We start from the raw sequence: 21,919 nt of genomic DNA, 5'->3' as shown, positions 1-21,919 counted from the left end.
AAATAGGTACAGTCCTGTTATATAAAATGGTTACCTCAGAAAGCGAAGACCAAGAACACACACCAAGGGATATAGAAATGCATCCCACCCCCACCTTTAATGTAGTATGACTCAACTACCTGCATTTAATTGGGGGAGCAGTATTTTTCACTGCCTACTTCTGAAATATTTTTCTGACCTTGTGCTTTTTTAAAATGTTTTGCAAAGTACTAGTTTCTTAAAAAAAATCATCAAAAGATAAACCTCCCTGGGATTCAATTCAATTTCTAAAGCATTTACTAGATACCTACTGTGTACAAAAGAATTCATGCTAGGTGCAGGTCACTATTCACATTCCCATTTCAGAAGTGTGAAAAATTAATTTATGCTTATGAATGCTATGAATGATTGGTTTTCTTTCATAACATGGGGAAATATTACAACTAAAAACTATGGCTTCTCCTAAACCTTCCTCCTTGTGCTTCTGCTTTTCAGAAAGATATATTTTTCTATATCATATTAAACTGTCTATTTTTTCTCCCTTGAAACAATTAGAACAAATGTTTTTGTATTTAGTGAAGGTCAGAAGATTAATAGGTTTACCCATGATGTCTTTGAAAAGCTAATTAAGGATCTTTGTACAGCATGAAAAAGACTTGGAACACAGTGTTTTGCTTTGTCTGTAGGGCAGCAGTGATCATGAGACTGGTAAAAAGAGAGAGCCAAAGTGAAAGAGCCTGGCAGATCCCAGATAACATGTGTGCTGTGTATACTCTGTATATAGCAGGGTCACAAACACCTGATGTGAATTGGTGACAACTCAGTTTCCTTAAAGTACAAGAAAAAAGGGCCAGGAGGACACCAAAAAATAACAAAAATAATTGCATTGAGACTACCTACTGCGAAAAATAACAATTATATAATATATATGTGTATAGATACAGATATATATATATATATACACAAGCATAATATATAGTGTTAAGTACTTGTTTATTTATTATTTTGCTTTAAGTAAACTATATGAAGTCTTGTTTTAGGATAAATATTCATGAGATAAACTAAGTCTAGACATGGGAGAGCAGACTCCAACCACATTAGACATGCCAAATACTTGGACTATCTTCTGCATGAGGGATTAAGACTTAACACTGTTGGCCCTAGATGAGAGAAGAAGAACCAAGTTGTAAAAGTTATAGAGAAACAATTTTACAATTTGTCCTATCCGGTAACAAAATGGGCTGTTTTTTCAAGCAGTATGTAAACCCCTAGATAGCAGGAACTAATTAGTTGGTTTTGGTTGTGTCTCTAGTTGGGCAAAACAGTATTTGCAACATCATAGGTGTTCAAGAAATGCTTACTGATAAAAAAAGAAAGAAGTTTCTCATCTCCTGAACAAAAAGATCTGGAATGAGAGACAACAACAATAACTAGCATTCACATGGTGCTTTAAGGTTTACAAAGCACTTTACATACATTATGTCATTTGAATTTTATAACAACTCTATGATGGAGGTACTATTATTGCCCCCAGATTACAGATGAATAAATTGAGGTCCCAGGGTGGGGGGATTATAGGGTTTGCCCAGCTAGTAAATATCTGATAGAAGATTTGAACTCACATCTTCCTGATTCCTAGTTCAATACACTATTTATCCACTGTATTTCTTAGCTGCCTTTTACATATTAGTAAATTAAGATGTGTGTGTGTGTGTGTGTGTGTGTGTGTGTAAATGACTTACCCGTGGTCACTTAGCTAGTTACAGAGTGCAGATTCAAATCCAATTCCTCTGACTCTACACTCAGTGTTAATTTCATAATACCAACCTATCTACTCTAATGTTCCCCCAAAGCCTGAATGACCACCTCTTAGGGATGTCATAGAAAGGGTTCTTTGATCATGTTGGCAAGGCTAAGAAGCCATTTTACATCTAATTTATGAAGATAGTTATTTCATTTTTTAAAAACAAATTGGAGAAGAAAATTAGCATTTGTTATCCAGATAAAATTACCTGCTTAGTTCCCTAGACTCATTCTTAGAAATGAAACTTCGGAGCCTCAGGAGAACAACAGAGCAGTAGTTCTTAGCATAACATATATATATTTTTTTAAATCTGATTCTAGTCTGTTGTCTTACTAGTTATTATTATTTGGGGGAGCTGGTATTTTCTGATGTACCACATAATGCTTACATTCCCATTGTGGAAGTCTTAGAAATCTTGCAATATTCACTTGAGGATTATACCTGCTAGAAAACAGGTCTATTAAACTCCTTAACAGTTAAAGCATGGGAAAGGATTATTAAGCACAATTCACAGAAGGACATATTTAAGGATAAAATGATTGAATTAGGTCCTCTCCCACCACCCAAGCCTCAGGGAAGAGTAACTGGGCTGTCTTGTGTTCAATGGCTAAGGCCCTTTTTCAGTCTTCAATCCAATGTGATTACAATCTGTTGAAAACAGTAAATAATAATTATTCTACATTTTAACCCCATAGGTTTACAATAGGCACAGTCAAGCAACAATAAAAGAATATGTAGCTTCAAAAGACAACTAGAATGTAAACAACAAAAAGGTGTTACTGTCATAAATAGAGAAGGTACATTGCTGATCCCGATTTTCAACACAAAGACTAGCAGTCTCTTAGGAACTGAGGTTACTGAAAGAAGCTAATAAATGTAACAGTATTAAGGGGATGCTGTGTTTTGTCTAATTTGTCTATTAGGCTGACTCACTGTGTTTATTAATAGTTTGCAGAGCTAAACAGGTTGTTAATTTTATACTCTAGCCATAAAATGCAATTTTCCCAATTTGGAACTCACACAAGGAAGGCAAGTTTAAACTCAGAATAAAATTGTGAGATACTTGTATCTGATTCATCATCTAAAAAATAAAATTTTAAAATAAAATTGTTTTAAACGATTAAAATTATCATTTTAAAGTAAATGAGTTACCTTTTATGATTATTATATCTAAGATTACATTATAATTACAAAGTTGTTAATATGATAATTTTACCTTTGTGACCCTTACTTATCAAGTTTCTTTACTTATAGGTCATAAAGTTACTTCCATGAATTAAGAAAAAAAAATCCAAATTTTCTGATTCCAAAAATAATGATCTATCCATTACTAAGTAACCTTAAACATTTAAGTAATGTAGTATTAAAATGATGAGTAAATCTATTCGAGCTTTCATTTAACAGCAGCATTTTACTATCTGACCATTTTAAAAAAATAGACATTGGACTATGAAAAAGCACCTGCAACTAAGTGTCATATAAAAATGATTTCCCATTATAAAATATAAATAACCTTATGTGATTGGCAAATTGTCCCAAATAAATGAGAGTTGATAGTCTATACAACACAATTTCTATTATTATCAAAAATGGCAATGAAATCCATTAAGTATAGCTATTACCTAGATAAAAATATAAGGGCCCTAAAATGTTTGCAAAGCTGATCTATTTAGGTGTCATTTTATCTTTTCCAACTTTATTCTTAGTCAAACTAATAAAATAAATCTAAAATATCTTTTCTTCTTATCATCAGTTCTTGACTGTCCTTTCCTTCCCACATTCAATCTATTTTGTCTTATTGTTTGTGTTTGTCTGTTTTCTCAAATCTCACAGATTCATCTCTTTTGATTCAAGCCTAATACAGATCTTTGGAGCAATTTCAATTTTGCTACAATATTTAGATGAGGATTCAGTCTGTTATTTTATTAGTTGCCTGCAAACACTTAGGTGCTTCCTTGGTTCTGTGATCTCATCTTTGCAGATACCCCATAGTGAATGCATGCTTTCTTATTCTGTGAAACTGTTGTCCATATCTTCCCCTAAATCCTGCACATGGAGGTTCATCCACTGCATCGATAAATCTCTTGACATTATGTGGAACATTATGTGGACATACTAGTGGAACGCACTGATAATTCCTATGTTCATTTGTTCTTTTTAAACTGTTTTTCAACTAACAAGTATTTATTATATCACCTAACAAATATTAACTTTATCAAACCGTGAAAAAGGAAAACAAAACAGAACCCTTTAACTGATATGCTGTATGACTGGCCTACCTCCTCTTCTGTTCATGTATCTCTGCTGATATCTTTTATGGTGCTTTTTGTGTAAATTTCTTTTCTGGGGACATACTTTAGCTTCTTCCACCCATACTATATCTCCCCATTGCCCTTTGCCTCACCCACAACTTTAACTCTTCAGAGATGATGGTGTGCTATGATTTACACCCATGTAACATATTATGAAGAACATTGGTATCGAAAAAAAAAACTGGGTCTTTCTGAGAGAAAGTTATCATTAAAAGTTCATTCTTCTATCCTTGTTTTGTTTAAGGTCATTTCTATTTCTTATTGGAGATTATGATATTAGAATCCAATTGTAGTGACTTCATTGTAATTGATGGAGAAAATACTTTGTTATAAAAATATTGGCACCCCTTTGAAGTGTTTTCTCTGATTGTTATCCTCCAATATTTAGAAGTCTGACTAAGCTTTCTGCAAACTTATTTTTGCATGCATTGCTTCTGGCTGTTTTATGATAAAGCCCATAATGTTTTCCTTTGTAAAGTTTATACAAATGAATATATATATTGAATTACTATTCTTCTTCTTCTTCTTCTTTTTCTTTTTGGAGGGCAATTGGGGTTAAGTGATTTGCCCAAAGTCACACAGCCAGTAAGTGTGTCAAGTGTCTGAGGCCAGATTTGAACTCAGGTCCTCCTGACTCCAGGGCTGGTGCTCTATTCACTGTGCCACCTAGCCGCCCCAAATTACTGTTATTCTTGACTCTTATCTTTTTGTTTAGCAAGGTGGTCAAGTGTCTGCTGCATGAAATAGTTTGTAAGTTCACTGAAGTCACCACATATTGCAGTGCATGTTGAAGACTTTTGTAGAATGTCTCTACTTCTTTATCCTCAGCAAGGTATTTTTTCTGAAAAAACTGAAACTAATTTCTTTGTAGTATTTTGTAAATAGTTACCATGAGCACTTCAATATAACATGACCAAATCTCCCAGAGATGTTTTTTCTTGTTTTATTTGAACACATGACTAAACATCTATCCAGGTAGGACCTGTGGATCACCCTTCAGTTTAGTAACAACTTTTCCTTTTTTTTTTCCATTTAATTTATAACAATAAAGTTGAGATATCAGGATTCATTTATTCTATTCCTTTAGAAGTACATCATTAGGGGGCGGCTAGGTGGAGCAGTGAATAGAGCACCAGCCCTGGAGTCAGGTGACCTGAGTTCAAATCCAGCCTCAGATACTTAACACTTACTAGCCTGTGTGAACTTGGGCAAGTCCCTTAACCCCAACTGCCTTCTAAAAAGCAATAAAAAAAGGACCTCACTTTAAGATTGCAACTGCTAAATTAAACCTTGTATACCACCTAAAAACTGATTTTTAACAACTGTTCTGCCACAGTCTCTGTAGAGAAAGATTATACAGATTTGAGGACCACGGCACTTCATTTTATCAGTTGCCCTGGAGAAAGAATTCATCGATAAGTTACCAGCCTACTAGTAAAACAATTTGTTTGCACTTGATTAGTCTGTTCTTTGGAATGCAAGTCTATTGCTGACACCATACTTGAAGCCTACCTAGCATTGTAGACACTTTGCAGAAAATGTGATCTGTTAGCAGTCTTTGAGAAGCTAGAGTTATCATCACACCAGGATTAAGCATAAAAATAAGTCTTTTGTGGAAGGGTCTACAAATAAGGAAAGAAATTAGTCAATTAATTGAAGCTCTTTAACTCTAATGGAACAATATATAAGGATATTAGCTAAAATTGAAATCCAGTTTGATTACAGCTATCTTTCTATGGAAGTTGACTCTGATTCTCCATCACTGAACCTGTGTCAACTCACCATAGGAACAGAAAGTACAAGTACTCTCATGCCCTTAGGGTTTATATAAACAAGGTAGGAAAGTTTGATTCAAGAAAATAATTAGAAGTAACAAGAAAAGTATAATCAAGAATTTAATTAATGAATTTTCTGATTGAAATATTATTTAATGCTTAAAAGGAATTAAATATTTGGAATAAAGAAAAAAAAAACACACAAAACAACCCTCCCCAAAAGGCACTGATTGTCCTGAAGAAATTCAAATGCATTAGATTTATAAGGGATGTGATTACATTTTAAAAATCCAGTATTATAAAAGTTAGAAAATAGCTAAGTATTGAGGAGACATCAAACAAAAATGTCATAAAAATTTCAAGGAAGAAGACATGATTTCTAACTGGGAGAGTCAAATAAAGGCTCCATGGTGAGATGGTGCCTGTGTTGATCCATTACAATGCAGAATTTGAATAGATGGAGATGGGGGGGAGGAGAAGAAGGGGGGAATCTCTTCTTTTTATAAAAGAAGTTTGGTATGAGAGTAGGATATGCAAAAGGATAAAACATGCAAATACCTGCAAAGGTAGATTGGAGGCAGATTTCAGAAAGCTTTAAATGACACATTTTATTTGGCTTTTTATTCAATAGGGTCCACTGAAGGTTTGTGATTTGATCCGTATCTTTGGGAATAGTGTGAAGGATATCCTAAAGAAGGGGAAGGCTGGAGACAGAGAGGAGTTAGGGTTTGAAACTTCCTTGGGACAACTAGATACTTTCAGTAAGTAATTTAGCAAGCAATCAGAACTCAACCCTGGAAATCAAATTGCTGGGGCTGGAAATAAAGATTTGGGAATCATTCTCTCCTCTGATTCTGCCTGGTACAACAGGTTCTCATTACTCCACACTTAGAAAAATAGCATTGCTGGTTGATGTTATTGCCATAAGCATCTCTACTCTCTAGTACTCTCCACTCAACTGTCAAAGTGGATTTGCCTAAAACTCAAATCTGACCAAGTCAACCACCATTTGATAAACTCCAGTGGCTCCCTATAACTACCAGGATCAAATATAAATCATCTGGCATTCAAAGCTCTTCATAACTTGCCTACCAGTATTTATCCTTCCAGTATTATCAATTTATCATCTTTTTCAATTTAAAAGGAGAGAAAACAAATATTTTAATTAAAATAAAGATGTTATGAATAAAAAGCATGGAAACTAATAATAATCATTGCTAGCATTTACATAGCATATTAAGCTTTGCAAAGTGCTTTACAAATTTTATCTAATCCTTGCAACTGCACTGGGGGTTAGGTGCTACTATTATCCCCATTTTACAGATGAGGAAAATGAAGCAGGGAGAAATTGTGACTTGCCCAGGGTCCTACAGCTAATAGGTATCTGAGGCTAGATTTGATTTCCAGTCTTTCTGATTCCATTTACAGCACTCCATCTACTATGCCACCTAGCCACTCCAGCTTTCTTTCTTTCTTCTTACACACAAACTATGTGATTCTAGGCAAGTGAGCCTTTCAGTGCCCCAGGTAACTCTCTATAACATGATAAAATCTACTTATAATGACTGAATGGCCTGTTTCTTATCAAGCATTTCAGGTAGTAAAGTGGAATGGTAGCATTATTTTGAAAGAGAATTCTTTTCATTCAGATATATCTTGAATTAAAATTCTTTTTTGCCTCTACAATTCTGAAGGATGAATTTCACATTCTTTCATTCATTTATTCATATCACAAATAGTTCTGAAGCCCACTATGTGCAAGACACTAGAGGAATGTAAAGAAGTATAAAACCCAATCCCTTACAGTTAATAGTTTATAATTTACCTATTAACAAATGATCTTAAAGAGTAGCTCTAAAGGGGTCTTATTAAAGTTTCATGAAGTATATTTGCCGAAGTCTTTCAAGTCCCTGCCCCTCAAACTTTCAATTTCTATGGTTAAAGGCAGAAGGAAACAAGAATGATGTCAATGAAACGCTATTGGATACTGACAATAGGATTTATAGCTGTGCAGCTTGGTTGCTATGTGTCAATGCTTTACAGTGGAACAAGCCCCTTCAGGAATCAGGAGGTACCTGTGTTTGAAGGTTGGTTCTTGTGCTTGTTGAATGCTTGGGTTGGACATTTAACACAAGTCTTACTTTCCTCATTCATACATCAAGACAGAAATACTTTTATTTACAGGGGTCTGATAAAGAAAGCCCTTTGCAAAGCTTTAACTGCCTAATAAATTTCCCAGACCAAACAGCTGCAGGGGGAACCCTTTTCTCTAGGACTTTCTATTAATGGAAGTTGTCTTCTCTTCAGAGGGCATAATAGAAGGATATAGGTTAGAAAGAGTAGAATTGGTCATGGGAGGAAATACAGAGGTAAATACTAGTATCAAAGGTACAGGTACAAAAGGCCCCCAGAAAATATCACAGGTCTTGACCTTCTGGAATTAACTCTTCTGCTGTCTGAAAGTTTTTCACCCCCATCATTGCCATCAAGAGTAATAACTATAATGCACTACCTACTGGACCCATATTGTCATTTCAACCCTTAGGTTTCCGACAAAGATGTCTTAAGGCATGCATTCTCATTGGAAGCTGTTAGCCACTATTCCATTTAAGGAAATAATCTATTCAGTGTTCCTTTATTCATTGAGCAACTGGGTTCTATTTTTTTTAATGAAGTATGTCATGATCATATTAAGATAAATGTTTCAATTATTATCTTCTTTTCTATATTCTGCTTTACATGCTAGATGTGTGATCATGAATGAGTTAATGTCTCAGTATGCCAGGTAGCTTTCTAAGACCATATGTAGCAAGAGTCACTGATCTGCTTCCATGGAAAGAGTTTCCACACTGGGAATTATCCATCTTACTTCTATCCCAACAGTTTTGTACTATAAAATAATAGCATGCTCTCAGACTAGGCAAATCTCCACATATATCCATATAGTTAGGCAGCAAATGATTGACTCAAATGTGTTCTGCCATGTTCTTACCTTAATATCCTATGTACAGCTTAGGATCATAGACTAAGATCATAGCATAGAACAGTAAGCAGCCTCAGAGGCCATTTAGTGCAAACCCCTTATTTTCCAGATGAGAAAATTTAGACCCAGAGAGATTAAGTGACTTGTCTAATGTTAAAAAGGTAGTAAATGACAGTCAGGATTAAAATTCAGGTTCTATGACTATACTTTCAGCACTCTTGACACTATTCCAATGGCAATTCATACCTTTTTTTGGCCTTTGTTTTTTTTTCTTCTTCTAGGATATGTATCATCTTCAAAGCCACTAAATTGTCATCTGTACAGGCTATTTTCATTTGACCACACTTCTAAAATTCTATCCTTTCTATTCGCTCTCCCTCTTCAAGGCATTTAATTATGGTTTCCGGTTATTGTGTTTGAAAGCAGCATAATTCCCATGATCTTTAGCCTCTGCATTCTTGATATTTTCATTTAATGTAATGCTTGAATTCTTAAAATGCTCTTGTAAATAGAGTAAAATGGAACATTTCTTGAAAACAATCTTTGCAGCTATAGTCTATCCATTGTCGGTTATTCAAAACCTAACTCCATCCTTTATAAAGACAGTAACAAAAGCTCATTGCTCATGGTCAAGAGAATAGTGCAATTCATGATTGGTGGGCATGACCCAATGATCCCAAAGTAAATGATCTTCAGTGCTTCCAGTAATGTTGACAGTATGACATGAGAATAGTGTAAAACTCTCATGGTGTTTATTTATTTTATTTCCTTCTTGGTCCTGCAATGATTTGCTGCAACATGATTAATTTTAAACATGGAGAAGCTATGTATGTTCTACTCTACATTTCCTTCAGTTATTTGCAGATGATCTTAACAGCAAACAAGTATAGTTACCATTTTCCTGACTGACTTTTTGAATTATCTAAAAGGATTTCATCCTCACCATTTGTATCAAGACAATGATTGCTCAGGCGCAGCTAGGTGGTGCAGTGAATAGAGCACAGGCCCTGGAGTCAGGAGGATATGAGTTAAAATCTGACCTCAGACACTTGACACAATTATTAGCCATGTGACTTTGGGTAAGTCAACCCCAAGTGCCCTCCAAAAACCAAAAAAGAAGAAAAAAGATAATGATTGCTCACTCCCTTCCTACCCTAGCCATACACTATTTAATCATTGTTTTTTTTCTACTGAGATATCTTAAAACAGGCCTTCACAATGAAGGCAGTTAACCATTATTACATCATTGAAAATGATATGTTTTATCTGTCTTTATTCATACTATAACTGGAGTATGTTTAAATCACAGAAACATGACCTGATTATCCTTGATTACCTAGGAACAATGCTTCTGTTATTATCCTGCTATATTATATCACTAGGGGAGGTAGTAACCATTAAAGGCATTTACTTAAAAAGCTACATTAACTGCAACCCAAATAGTTGGACTACATAATTTGGCAAAAATGTGTTTGATATTTACTTTTAGGAGAAAGAAACCCACTACCATAAAGTTAGTTTAAAACAGGTTTAAATTTCAAAAATCAATTTCCTGAAGAGATCTTAAAATCACAGATGAAAAGATCTCATATTTGGAAAAGACCTCAAAGTCCTATAGGTCTAACCCATATCTGAAAAAAAAAATGTCATTTTTGTGAACTGATGCTGAGTGAACTGAGTAGAACCAGGAGAATATTGCATACAGTAACAGCCACAATATATGATGACTAACTTTGATAGACTTATATCTTCTTAGCAATGCAAGGATCTAAGAAATCCCAAAAGACTAAAGGAAAATGCCATCTTCATCCAGAAAAAGAACTATGGAATCTGAATGCAGATCAAAGCATATCTTTTTTTTGGGGGGGGGGTTTCTTCTTTCTCATGGTTTCTGCCATTTGTTCTAATTCTCATGTACAAACTGACTAATATGTGAATAGGTTTAATATGAATGTATATGTTAAGCCTATATCAATTTACATACCATCTTTGGGTGGGAGAAGGGGAGAGATGGGGAGAAAATGTGGAACTCAATCTCATGGAAATAAATGTTGAAAACTAAAAATGAATAAACAAAATAAAATAATAAAAATAATAAAGAATGTCATTTTAAAAACACCCAATTGATAGCCATCATCCCCCAGTAAAGAAGAATCCACTTGCTAAAACTATCATATCACTGAATGGTTCTAATTAGAATTTTTTTTTAATTAAAGAGACCATGGAAAACAAATGGAATCTTTCCTCCATGAGATAGCCTTTTAAATATGAAATGCATATTTTAAAGTTGATCCTTCTGTAATCTTTACTTTAATAGCATAGGGAGTGCCTGTTCCCTCTGCATTTTTCTAACTTACAGATATCAACAAGATAAAAAAAAAAAATGTTGAGCTAAATAATCCCATGGGGCAAGGGGGAATGGGAACCATTTTTTTTAAAAAGCAGCTGTTATAGACTGTACTTATCTTACTTTGGGGTTATATATATATATATATATTTAAAGCAATCAGGGTTAAGTAACTTGCTCAAGTTTACACGGCCAGGTGTTTCTGGGTGGGTGCTAAGTGTCTGAGCCTGGGATTCGATCTACAGGTCATTCCAACACTGGAGCCGGTACTCTCACTCACTGTGCTACCTGGCCGCCCCTGGGGTTATATTTTTAAAAGGACCAGCACAGTACGGAGTAGTAATAACTTTTGGTCTGATGAGTATAGCTTCTGAGGCAAAGTTGGAATAATGGAAGAAAATACAGAAACTAAGGCTGATCATGTGAGAGGTTCTGGGATAGGTTCCTAGGTCTAGAACATGGGAATCCTTAAAAAAAATTGGTTCTAAAGTCTTTTTTAAGATCTTCTATGGGTGTGGCTAGGTGGCACAGTGAACAGAGCATTGGCCCTGGAGTCAGGATGACTTGAGCTCAAATCTGACCTCAGACACTTAACACACACACAAAAACCTAGCCATGTGACCTTGAGTGAGTCACTTAACCCCAATTGCACTTTCCCCCTCCAAAAAGCAAAAAAAATAACAACAAAAAAAACCCCAATCTTCCATGAATTCTTTTTGGGTGGGTGACCATTTTATGCAACTCTTTTGAGGTAGAAGGGGGCTTCTTTGTTTCAATATCCTCCTCTGAAGATGAATCCCATTCTTCTCTATTCCCATAATAGCTTCCTGTGGTTGGATTCTTTCTCCTTTGCCTGAGCATTTTTTGCGGTAATAGCTTAACTTCTGCAATCACCTCTATTCCAGGGGTATGGAGGATGGTAGGGACCTCCTGCCCCAGATCTTCAGTTTTTCCTTTCCAGCCTGCAACAAAAGCTAAACCTCCAAACTCCTGTAAGTGCCCACAGCCAGGGCTTTTCTGCCCCACTGCTTTCAGCACTCACCTGGTGCTGGTTCCTTCTCCCTTCCGCTGCTTATAGCACAGCTGGGTCTGGCATTCCTTGTTAGCAAAGGTCGCTTCAATCTTCCACAACTCAGATGCCCTACTGTCCTCACTATCTGGGGGCGGGGGTGGGGGGAATGCGGAGTTCTGGTGTCTGGGGCCCAGGCAGCCTTTCAAACCAACTAACCCCAGGGCTTGCTGTTTGTTGTAAAAGCAAACCTTACCCTACTGTGACCTTAAACTTTGATTGGTAGCCTTCGAGTGTTCCTATCATATTATCCATGTGAGAAATGTCTAAAACAAGGTGAATATAAATTCCAATTGTACCCTGCAATCATAAGAACATAACTGGGATCCATAGCAAATGAAGATATATAAGCCATGATAATAATGAGTTATATTTGTAATTATTCTAAGATCCATAGACAGAAACATTGTACTTGGAAAGCACTGGAACTGATTGCATAGAGATGATGGGAGGTTATCTGTATTTCTAGTATGACTAGAGGCACAGTGGACAGAATCTGAACCTGGAATTAGGAAGACCTGAGGTCAAATCCAGCCTCAGACACTTACTACCGTAGCTGTATTAACTCAGGTAAGTCACTCAGCCTTTTCCTGGCTCAGTTTCCTCATCTGCAAATGGGGATAATAAGGGCATGTGCCTTGAAGATCTGTTGTAAGGAGCAAATGAGATATTTCTAAATTGATTGGCAAAACTTAAAGGACTGTATAAATGCTAAATATCAGTAGTAGTAGTAATGGACATGCGTTGGCACAAGTTATAGCTACCTAAGCAGCTGTTCTAAGCCATAACCCCTTAATTCTAGCAAGCAACGGTGCTCCTCCTGAGACCCAAACTTTCCCTATACAAGAGAGTATGGGAGAAAAGGTATCAGTGTTTTACTTCAACTGATATTTGCTTCCTTATACCTGTGACCCAGGGCTCCCAGTTCTATATTCCCTACCTATGCAGAATAAGTTTAATTCATTTTTCTATGTGATAGCTCCTTGCATATATAGACACAATGAAGTTCCCCTTAGAAGCAGTATGGCAGGATGAATAGAACCCTCTGCTTGGCATCAGCACTGACTCAGTCTGAAACCTATATACTTGTTATCTTTGTGATCCTGTAAAAGACACAGCCTCAGTGTCCACATTTGTAAAATGTCATCATAGGTATATAAAAGAATATATGCAAAGTGGCCATACAAATGTGAGCTCCTGTTCCTAAATGATCTTTTCTTATGTTTAGCATCACCACTGGTGTCCCTATAGAAGTGGGAAGGAAGTTTGTATACTGGTACATATATAAGAACCACTGGTTCAAATAAAAAAAATAATGAGATGGACAATGTCCAAGCATAATTTCCCTTTCTAGAGATCAAATGATCAAAAGATAATAAAAGTCCAAAGGTCACAGCCAGAAATAAGTGCACTACAGATCTTAGTAGTCTGGCAAAAAAATAAAATAAAATAAAATGTGGCCTACTTCTTTTTTTTTTTTTTGGAAGGCATTTGAGGTTAAGTAACTTGCCCAAGGTCACACAGCTAATTTTGTGTGTGTGTTAAGTGTCTGAGGCCAGATCCGAACTCAGATCCTCCTGACCCTGGGGCCAGCACTCTATTCACTGTGCCACCTAGCCACCCCGATGTGGCCTACTTCTAAGTTCAGATGCAATGGTTATAAAGTCAAGAGGTATAAAGTCAGAAGTACATAATGGAAGAAGGAATATAAAGGAACAGTAGGTATTGGAATAACAACTATTTACTTCATGCAGAATCAACCCTAGGTCTCATCATTTATAGCAGCTTCATGCTAGTCATTTTCCTCCTTTACTCCACACACACACACACACACACACACACACACACACACACACACAGATGGTTTCATAATTCTTGACTTTCATCTCCTTTGCCCTCTCTCTGGACACACACTAGATTTTTTATGTTTTTCTTGCAAAGAAATGGACTTAGAATTCCAGATGAGTTTTAATCATTTCAGAATATAATGAGACTCTTCTCTCCCTGTTTCCACACATAAATACAGCCTAATGCCTCATCATTAAGTTTTGTGGTGGTCACTTCACACATTTAGAATCCTGGGCATGTAACAAAGTAGGAATCTTATACTTGAATTGCTATTAAGGAAGATTTCCCACATTCTGGATTGCTGTTTTTTTTTTTTTTTTTCAGTTGATATCTTGAACCTACTGAGGGCAGTACTCTGCATTTATTCCTAATAATTTCATCTGATTCAATTTAGGATAATGGGTGAAAAACTGGACTTTAAGTCAGTAAGACCAGGGTTTAAATCTCACCTAAAGGGGAATGACTGTCCTTTCACTCACTTCTCTGAAAGAAAGGAATGCTGGTTTTTTGAACAAACAAAAATTTTTTTGTTGTTCTTTTCAAACTTACAGAGCATCAGTTTTTTTAGGGAAAGATACTAGTCCATCCTCCCCTGGCCTTTAATTAAAGTTGACTCAGTTTTATAAGACTGTCTTAGATTCTGAGTACCTTAAAAAGAAAATGTGATATTCATTTCTATTTTACCTCACAGTCATTTCCCAATTAACTCTACTTTTTAACAACAACAACAGAAACAAAAACAGCAGGTTGGGGAAAATCAACCAAACAACTATACCTGGCAATGAATTTAGCACCTGTGGTCCACCTTTCCACCAAGAAAATGAAATGTATTTCATCAGTTACTTTCTAGGAGCAAAATTCTCAGCATGTTTTAGAACTATATCTAAAGTAATTTATTTTCAGAAAATTTCCATAAAATGTCCACAATTTAATCATACTACCATGACATTTTAATTCCTATATAAATATCAGTTATTACCAAAGGATTTTTTTTTTCTGTCCTGGACCCTGTTCTCTACCTTCCTCTATATTATTTCACTTGGTGATCTCAGCTACCATGGATTCAATTATCATCTCTATATTGGTGATACTCAGAATTAGTCATCTGGCTCCAATCTCTCAGCTGATCTCCAGTCTCACATATCCAACTGTCTAGTAGACATTTTGAACTGGATGGTCTATAGCCATCTTAAATTCAGCATGTCCAAAAATCATCTCATTATCTTTTCCCCAACACCCTTCCATTTTCCTAACTTCCTTATTACTGTGGAGGGTACCATCCATCCTCCCAGTCAGTCAGGCTTGCAACCCAGGTCTCATTCTCAGTTCATCATTCCCTCTTACCCTTCACCCCACCTTCCTCATATACAACCTGTTGCCAATGCTACCTGATTTTACCTTTGAAATATCTCTTGCCCACACCCGCTTCTGTCTCTGATAACAACATAACCCCCCTTTGTGCAAGTCCTCATCGCCTCATGCTGAGATTATTTTAATAATCTGCTGGTTGATTAGCCTGCCATAAATTTCTCCCCAATCCAGTTCATCTTCCACTCAGCTGCTAAAATAATCCTACTTAAGTACAGATCTAATCATGTCACAACCCTAATCAATAAACTCCATTGGCTCCATATCACCTTCAGGGTCACATATGAAATCCTCTGTTTGATGATCAAAGTTCTTTGTAGCCTGCCCCTCACCTTTCTAGCATTTCTAACATTTATGCTCCCCTAACTCCCCCACATACCCTACAATACAATGACTAGCCTCTTTGCTATTCCTCCTATGCAATCTTTCATCTTTTGACTCCAGGCATCTTCCCTGAATTTTCCATCATGCCCGGAATGCGCTCTAGTCTCTACTCCTTATCGCATTCTCCTGGCTTGCCTGACTTTCTTCAAGTCCAGACTAAAACCCCACCTTAAACAGGAGGCCTTTCCCGACATAGTTGTTCGCACTGTCTTTCCGATTACATCATCTGCTCCTGGAGAGCAGTGTTTGGGTAGGTTTTGCCTTTCTTCATGTTCCCAGTACTTAGAAGACTGCCTGGAACACAGTAGGTTCATAATAAATGAAGACAGACTAATTGATCACCTACTTAATGGAGAGAGAAGTTACATATTGTGAGTTTGGTACTGCTGAGTCTGTAAGTCATCGGTTCAAATCTTCCCTTTGACACAACACCTATGTGAGCCAGTGTAGAGAGATTCATATGTTTTGAGATTAACTCAGGGGAAATAATAGCAACAGCTAGTATTTATATAGTACTTTAGGGTTTACGAGATAATTTACATATATTACCTCACTTGATCCTCACAAAAACACTGAGACAGAAGAGCTATTATTCCCATTTTATAGATGATGGAACTAAGACTGAAAAAATTTGAATGACCCTCATAGTCATGCAGCTATTTGAGGCAGAATTTTAATTCAGATCCTCCTAACTCCAAATTCAGCACTTAAGATGCTAAGCATAATTTGTTATATTAAAACTCTATATACTTAAAGAGAGTCATGCAGAAAAAGCCCTAACTCTGGAATCAGAGGAAACGAGGTCAAAGTCTATGTCTAGAGTTTGATATGTGCACAACATTTAACCTCCTTGCATTTCAATTTCTTCACCTGTAAAATGAGAGATGGATTAGATGACTTTTGAGGTCCCTCCCAACTCTAGATCTATGATACTATGAACTTTCTCATTTTCTGAATTCTGTGTCTTTTATTTTAATTTGTAACCAAAATCGAATTATATGAACTTTTGCTGCTTTAGTTCAAGGTTACACATGGTTTATAGCAGGACTAAATATGATGGCAAAACATCTTACAGTTCCTTAAACATTTTTTAAACCACAAAAAACCCTTCATTCCTTAAAGCTGTCAAGGACTAAAAGCATCATAAAATATAGTTGTTGTTTTGTTAAATATCAAAAAGTATAAGTGTAATAAGGAGCATTCCAATGTCACCTCTCAATTATCAACCATAAGATGGTACATATTATCAGCATGTATCCCATAATCCATTCTGAAAGAAATTCTATTGTTGACTGTGATTATTAGATTAGTGATTATAGAACCCAATTAACTTGAGGAATTGAGATTATTTATGGGACTGAGGTGAATTATTGGAGTGTGTTTAATTATCTCCAGTGAAGCTTCATTACATTAGCTTAAATAGTCACTTAAAAGAAAAAAAAACTGTAAACAAGAATGTCAATGTGAAGAAGTTATTCCTTGAGATTCATTAGATTATTGAGGAAGTACTAGTGTATAGATGTTCTCTGCAATCCAGAAAATCTAGAACAATGACCATCTCTAAGACCTCAGCAAAAAGTAAACAAAAACCCAGTGAAAATACAGTATATGAAAAGAAAATGGAGTTCTAAAAATTAGTCATAATTAGAACTTTTCCTTTATCTACCTTTTTAAGTATACTAATTACTCAGCTCTTTTCACTATTTTTGTACCATGCTGTAGCTGACATAAAACCTGGTAAGTGCATTTAAAAGCAGTTGGTCTATGATTGAATAATAAAAATCTTTGCATGCTAAATTTCAGGATGCCCCTTGACTTGAAGTCCAAGCCAAATGACTTTCTTGGCCTCCCTTTGCTGGCCTTGCTAGAGCTCCATTCTGCATTAATAGTAATTTACCAACTTGTTTCTAGTTTCCTGCAAGAATTAATTTAAGATTTCAAAATGCATGTTCAGCAGATATTTGTACAATCCTGCTTTAACACATGCATGTAAAATGCAAAAAGGCTACTAAAGTCTGGCAATTCAATGAAATCGTATATTATCAACAAGTATATTCACAGTCATGTGAAAAATAATAAAATCAGAAATTATTTCCTTTAATAAATTATTAAGGATAACATGTAATTTAATATTTCATACTGGCATGCAATATACTATGTAAATTATTTTGAGCTCTGGTAGACAGTTCAAATAATCTGTTAAAAAATGCTCATAAACTGAAATCCATAAAATTATATGTATAGCAGCTATAAAACTTAATGTTATTTCCATGGCCAAGGGCTTGTGAAAGGGGTTCTTTGAAATCCCTCTGTGACAGTATCTACTCTTGGATGCAAAAACCAACAGCCAAATGCTTTAGTTGGCTTTTGCAGAATTTAATAAAATTTGCCCCAGGGTCTCTTATTCTTTGTATAGAGATAGTTCTAGAGATTTCAGGGAAAGAGTTATGAATGTACCTCTCACAACAGTACGCTCTTTTATGAGTTATGCTCAATGTTACTTTTATAGGGTCAACTTCTTTGTATGGCTCATAGATATCTGAATGTAAAGTTTGAATGGAATATTTTTGAGCACATAAAGAATCCTGAAAGAGCACTGCTAAACTCTCTTCCATAGAATGATCTTTTGACTTCAGGGTATTGGTTACATCCTATTCTGATGATTTAGCTTTTCCTTTCCAAATTGAACAATTTAAAATCATGTTTTCTTCATATGTGCTTGCTGTCAGACTACTAGCCCAAAATGAGTATGCATCTTTATTCCAGATTCATCATCTCAGAAGGTTACAGATGATAGTCTTAAACTCAGCTAAGCATTTTGCAAATGTATGCAGCTAGTTAAAAGAACTTGATGAATGAATCCTGATTACTAAGTAAATATCTCTGAGTATATGCACTAGTGATGATGGACCACTAGTATAATCTTTATATTCAATGGAAAGCATATTCATTCATTCATTCATTCAGAAAATCATAACATCTTTAGGCTATCTTATTTCTCTGCAGAAAGGCTGGGTTTAAATCATCCTCAAAATACTGATATCTGATTTTAGTAAAGTTGCATAAACCTCCAAGGTAATCTATTCTTCATTAACTAAATCTTATGTCAGAAAGTTGTTTTGTTTTTAATCAAGTTAGATTTCTGAATACAGACTTTTGTTTGTCTCCCACAATTCAGATAATTCTGACTGAAATTCAAGCATTACTCAAGGTCAAATAATAAATGATATTCATACCACCATCTTATTTCTGTAGTCAAAACTCTCAATATCTCTAGTCCCAAACCCCAAATTTACCTGCTGAACATCTCTACTTAGATGCCCTGTCATGCTTCAAATTCAAAGACCCTTCATTTATTCCTTCAGTACTTGTTTTTCCACCTGATTGCCTTGATTCTGTGATTTTCAGCACCATTTCACTAACTTCATTCTTCAAGTTGCAATTTCTTTCATCTTCCTCAACCCCTCCACCCAATCACCAAATGTTGTTGTTGAGTCATGTGGACATTGAGGACATTGGACTAAACAATTCTGAATGTCCTTTCTAGAACAAAAATGATTCTATATCTCACACTTTCCATCTGCCATACTTTTTCAGCATTATAACAGTTCTGAAAACCCCTTATTTTCTCTTTAGTCTCTTTCTACATAAATCCTACTCATTCTTAAAGGTTTCACTCAAATGGTACCTCCTACATGATTCTCTCTGTCCACAGACTGGAAGTGATCCCTCCCTTTTCCAAACTTTCAAAGCAATCTCTTTGTACCTCCCCTATTCACTTATCCCACTCTGTCATAGACATTATAACATACATACTATGTTATACTTATTTGTATACATTTTTATCTCTACTACAAGACTTTGAGCACCTTCCTAATCTCCCTCAGTACCTAGCTCAGTACTTTGTACATAATAATAATTAAGTTGCAAATAACAAGTATTTAATATTTTGATTGACCCCAACCCAAAATTCACAGCCTTTTAAATTGATAATATAATAATAAAATGAGCTTTGAAGTTTTGAAGTTATATTTCATATATTGAATATCCAAACTCACTGACAAAGTTCAACAGTTTTCCATATTTTTTTATAACCAGCTATATACATTTGCAAAATGTTTAGCTGGGGGTGTGGGGGTGGCTAGGTGGTGCAGTGAATAGAGCATCAGCCTTGGAGTCAGGAGGACCTGAGTTCAAACCAGCCTCAGACACTTAACACTTGCTAGTCATGTGACCTTGGGCAAGTCACTTAATCCCAATTGTTCTGCGTTCCCCCCTCCAAAAAAAAGCAACAAAAAACTTTAGCTTAGTTTAAGATTATCATCTGTAATTTTCTGAGATGATGAATCTGGAATAAAGATAGATACTCATTTTAGGCTAGAAGTCTGACAGCAAGGAAGTTAAGGATCAAGGAAGTTAAGTGACTTGTCCAAGGTCACACAGACAATAAATATTAGAGGCAAGATTTGACCTCAGGTTTTCTGACTACAGTGCTAATTCTCTTTCCACTGTACCACTAAATGCTATGATCCTATAAATTTAGCTGTGATTATTAATAGCCAAAAAGTTTCCATTTATCCCCAAATAAATATATAAGCCTTTAATAACTGGTTTTTACTCCTCTGTGAAAATCTCATTTTATAGGTGATCTTTTGAGGCCTCCTGTCTTCCTTTGGAAGAGACTTCTCTCCATATGATTAGTATAGTCCACCCCTTGAGGATTTAAAACTAGTTCTCACTATAGCCTTCCAATCAAGCCCATACCTCCTAGATCATAGCTTCACCATTTATCCTTCTTTCTCTGTTCTTCCCCTTACCAAAAACAAGCTTAAAAAATGCACCTGATTTTTCACTGAATAGTTTGAATTAAGTTGTCATATTGGAGAAGTCTAAGAACATTATTGAACTCACTATTGTAAATAGTTATAGAACTTAACGTGCTACTCCTCCAGGGGTATATTTGCATTTTTTATAGCAACAACACCTGAATAATCCAAAGCAACAAATATCTAATAGAATAATTATCTACCATTTGTTAGAGTTCTATTTGCCGTAAATAACAATAAGGACAATAGGATGTATAACCTTCAAGTTGATAGGAAAATATAGAAAGCTAGAGAGTAAGACCAACCAGGAAGAAATAATTTGCAGAAATACACACAAGGATCATGAAATAGAATGGGAAAAAAAAATCTCCTTATCAAGCTTATTATTTACTTCCTCACAGAATTACTGTAACCTGACCCATACTACACTCTCTACCTTTAGCATTGTTGTGGTCATGGTCTTGAACCAGCTAGTGCTTCAGATATCGCTTACTCTCTTTGGACATTCAATTTGATGATATGCATATGAATTGCCAGTAACATATCTTGCCTTTCTACGTGAAAAATTATGCTCCAAATCTTGTAGAGGACTTTCCCACTATGACAACATCCTATCTCCACTCCAATATACCCCAAAAGGGTACCAATCCTTCACCACTAATGAAACTGAAAATAGCTAAAATCTTCAATATTTCAACATTTGAATTAAATAATGGTTCTAGGCAAACCAGGAATTTTGTTCATAAACAATGAACTACTCAATATCAACTGGATCAGTTATACATATTTCAGACTAAACAAACCTATTAATAATTAGTGACAGAAAAGAGAGAGAGAGACAGAGAGAGAGAGAGAGAGAGAGAGAGAGAGAGAGAGAGAGAGAGAGAGAAGGAAGGAGAGAGTGTTTATTTTACCTTTTTTTTTAACCTCGACTACAGTTTCCTTCTCAGAAGTTTTCTTCTTGCCATCTTCCTTTTCTGATATGGAAACAAAAAAGGTTTTTTTTTCTCTCACATTTAAACATCTCCAATTATAAGTTCATAAAATTTAGAATCCTCATTGAGTCTATTTTTTGAGGAATTTGAAGGCTTAGATGAAAGTCACTGAGCCAGCAAACTCTTCATAAATAAATTCAAAATTTTAAAAATGAAGTCACAAATGAATGATTTCAAACCAAATATTACACTGATTTCATGAGGGAAGAGTTGAGAAGGGAGAAAGAAG

General features: G+C 35.5%; 1 protein-coding gene across 37 annotated transcripts in view; it reads right to left on the bottom strand.

Moving 5' to 3' along the window:
• The window catches only part of TRDN (triadin), a 565,674-nt gene that overhangs the window by 275,089 nt on the left and 268,666 nt on the right, over positions 1–21,919 (bottom strand). For 31 of the 37 annotated variants that reach the window (XM_069076909.1, XM_069076882.1, XM_069076893.1 and 28 more), the window contains one exon: positions 21,610–21,672. The exons of 5 other annotated variants lie outside the window; for them this stretch is intronic. In XM_069076909.1, the coding sequence (XP_068933010.1) occupies positions 21,610–21,672 (63 nt within the window). The remainder of the gene's footprint in view (positions 1–21,609; positions 21,673–21,919) is intronic. One more of the 37 variants, XM_069076920.1, reaches the window with a different exon arrangement.

The sequence above is a fragment of the Petaurus breviceps genome, unplaced genomic scaffold, assembly GCF_028583685.1.
Source record: "Petaurus breviceps papuanus isolate PSGF00001 unplaced genomic scaffold, PetGlider_PUasm1.0 90977, whole genome shotgun sequence".
NCBI classification, from domain to species: domain Eukaryota; kingdom Metazoa; phylum Chordata; class Mammalia; order Diprotodontia; family Petauridae; genus Petaurus; species Petaurus breviceps.
The sequence above is the reverse complement of the archived record's forward strand: the minus strand, read 5'-3'. Positions and strand labels throughout refer to the sequence as shown.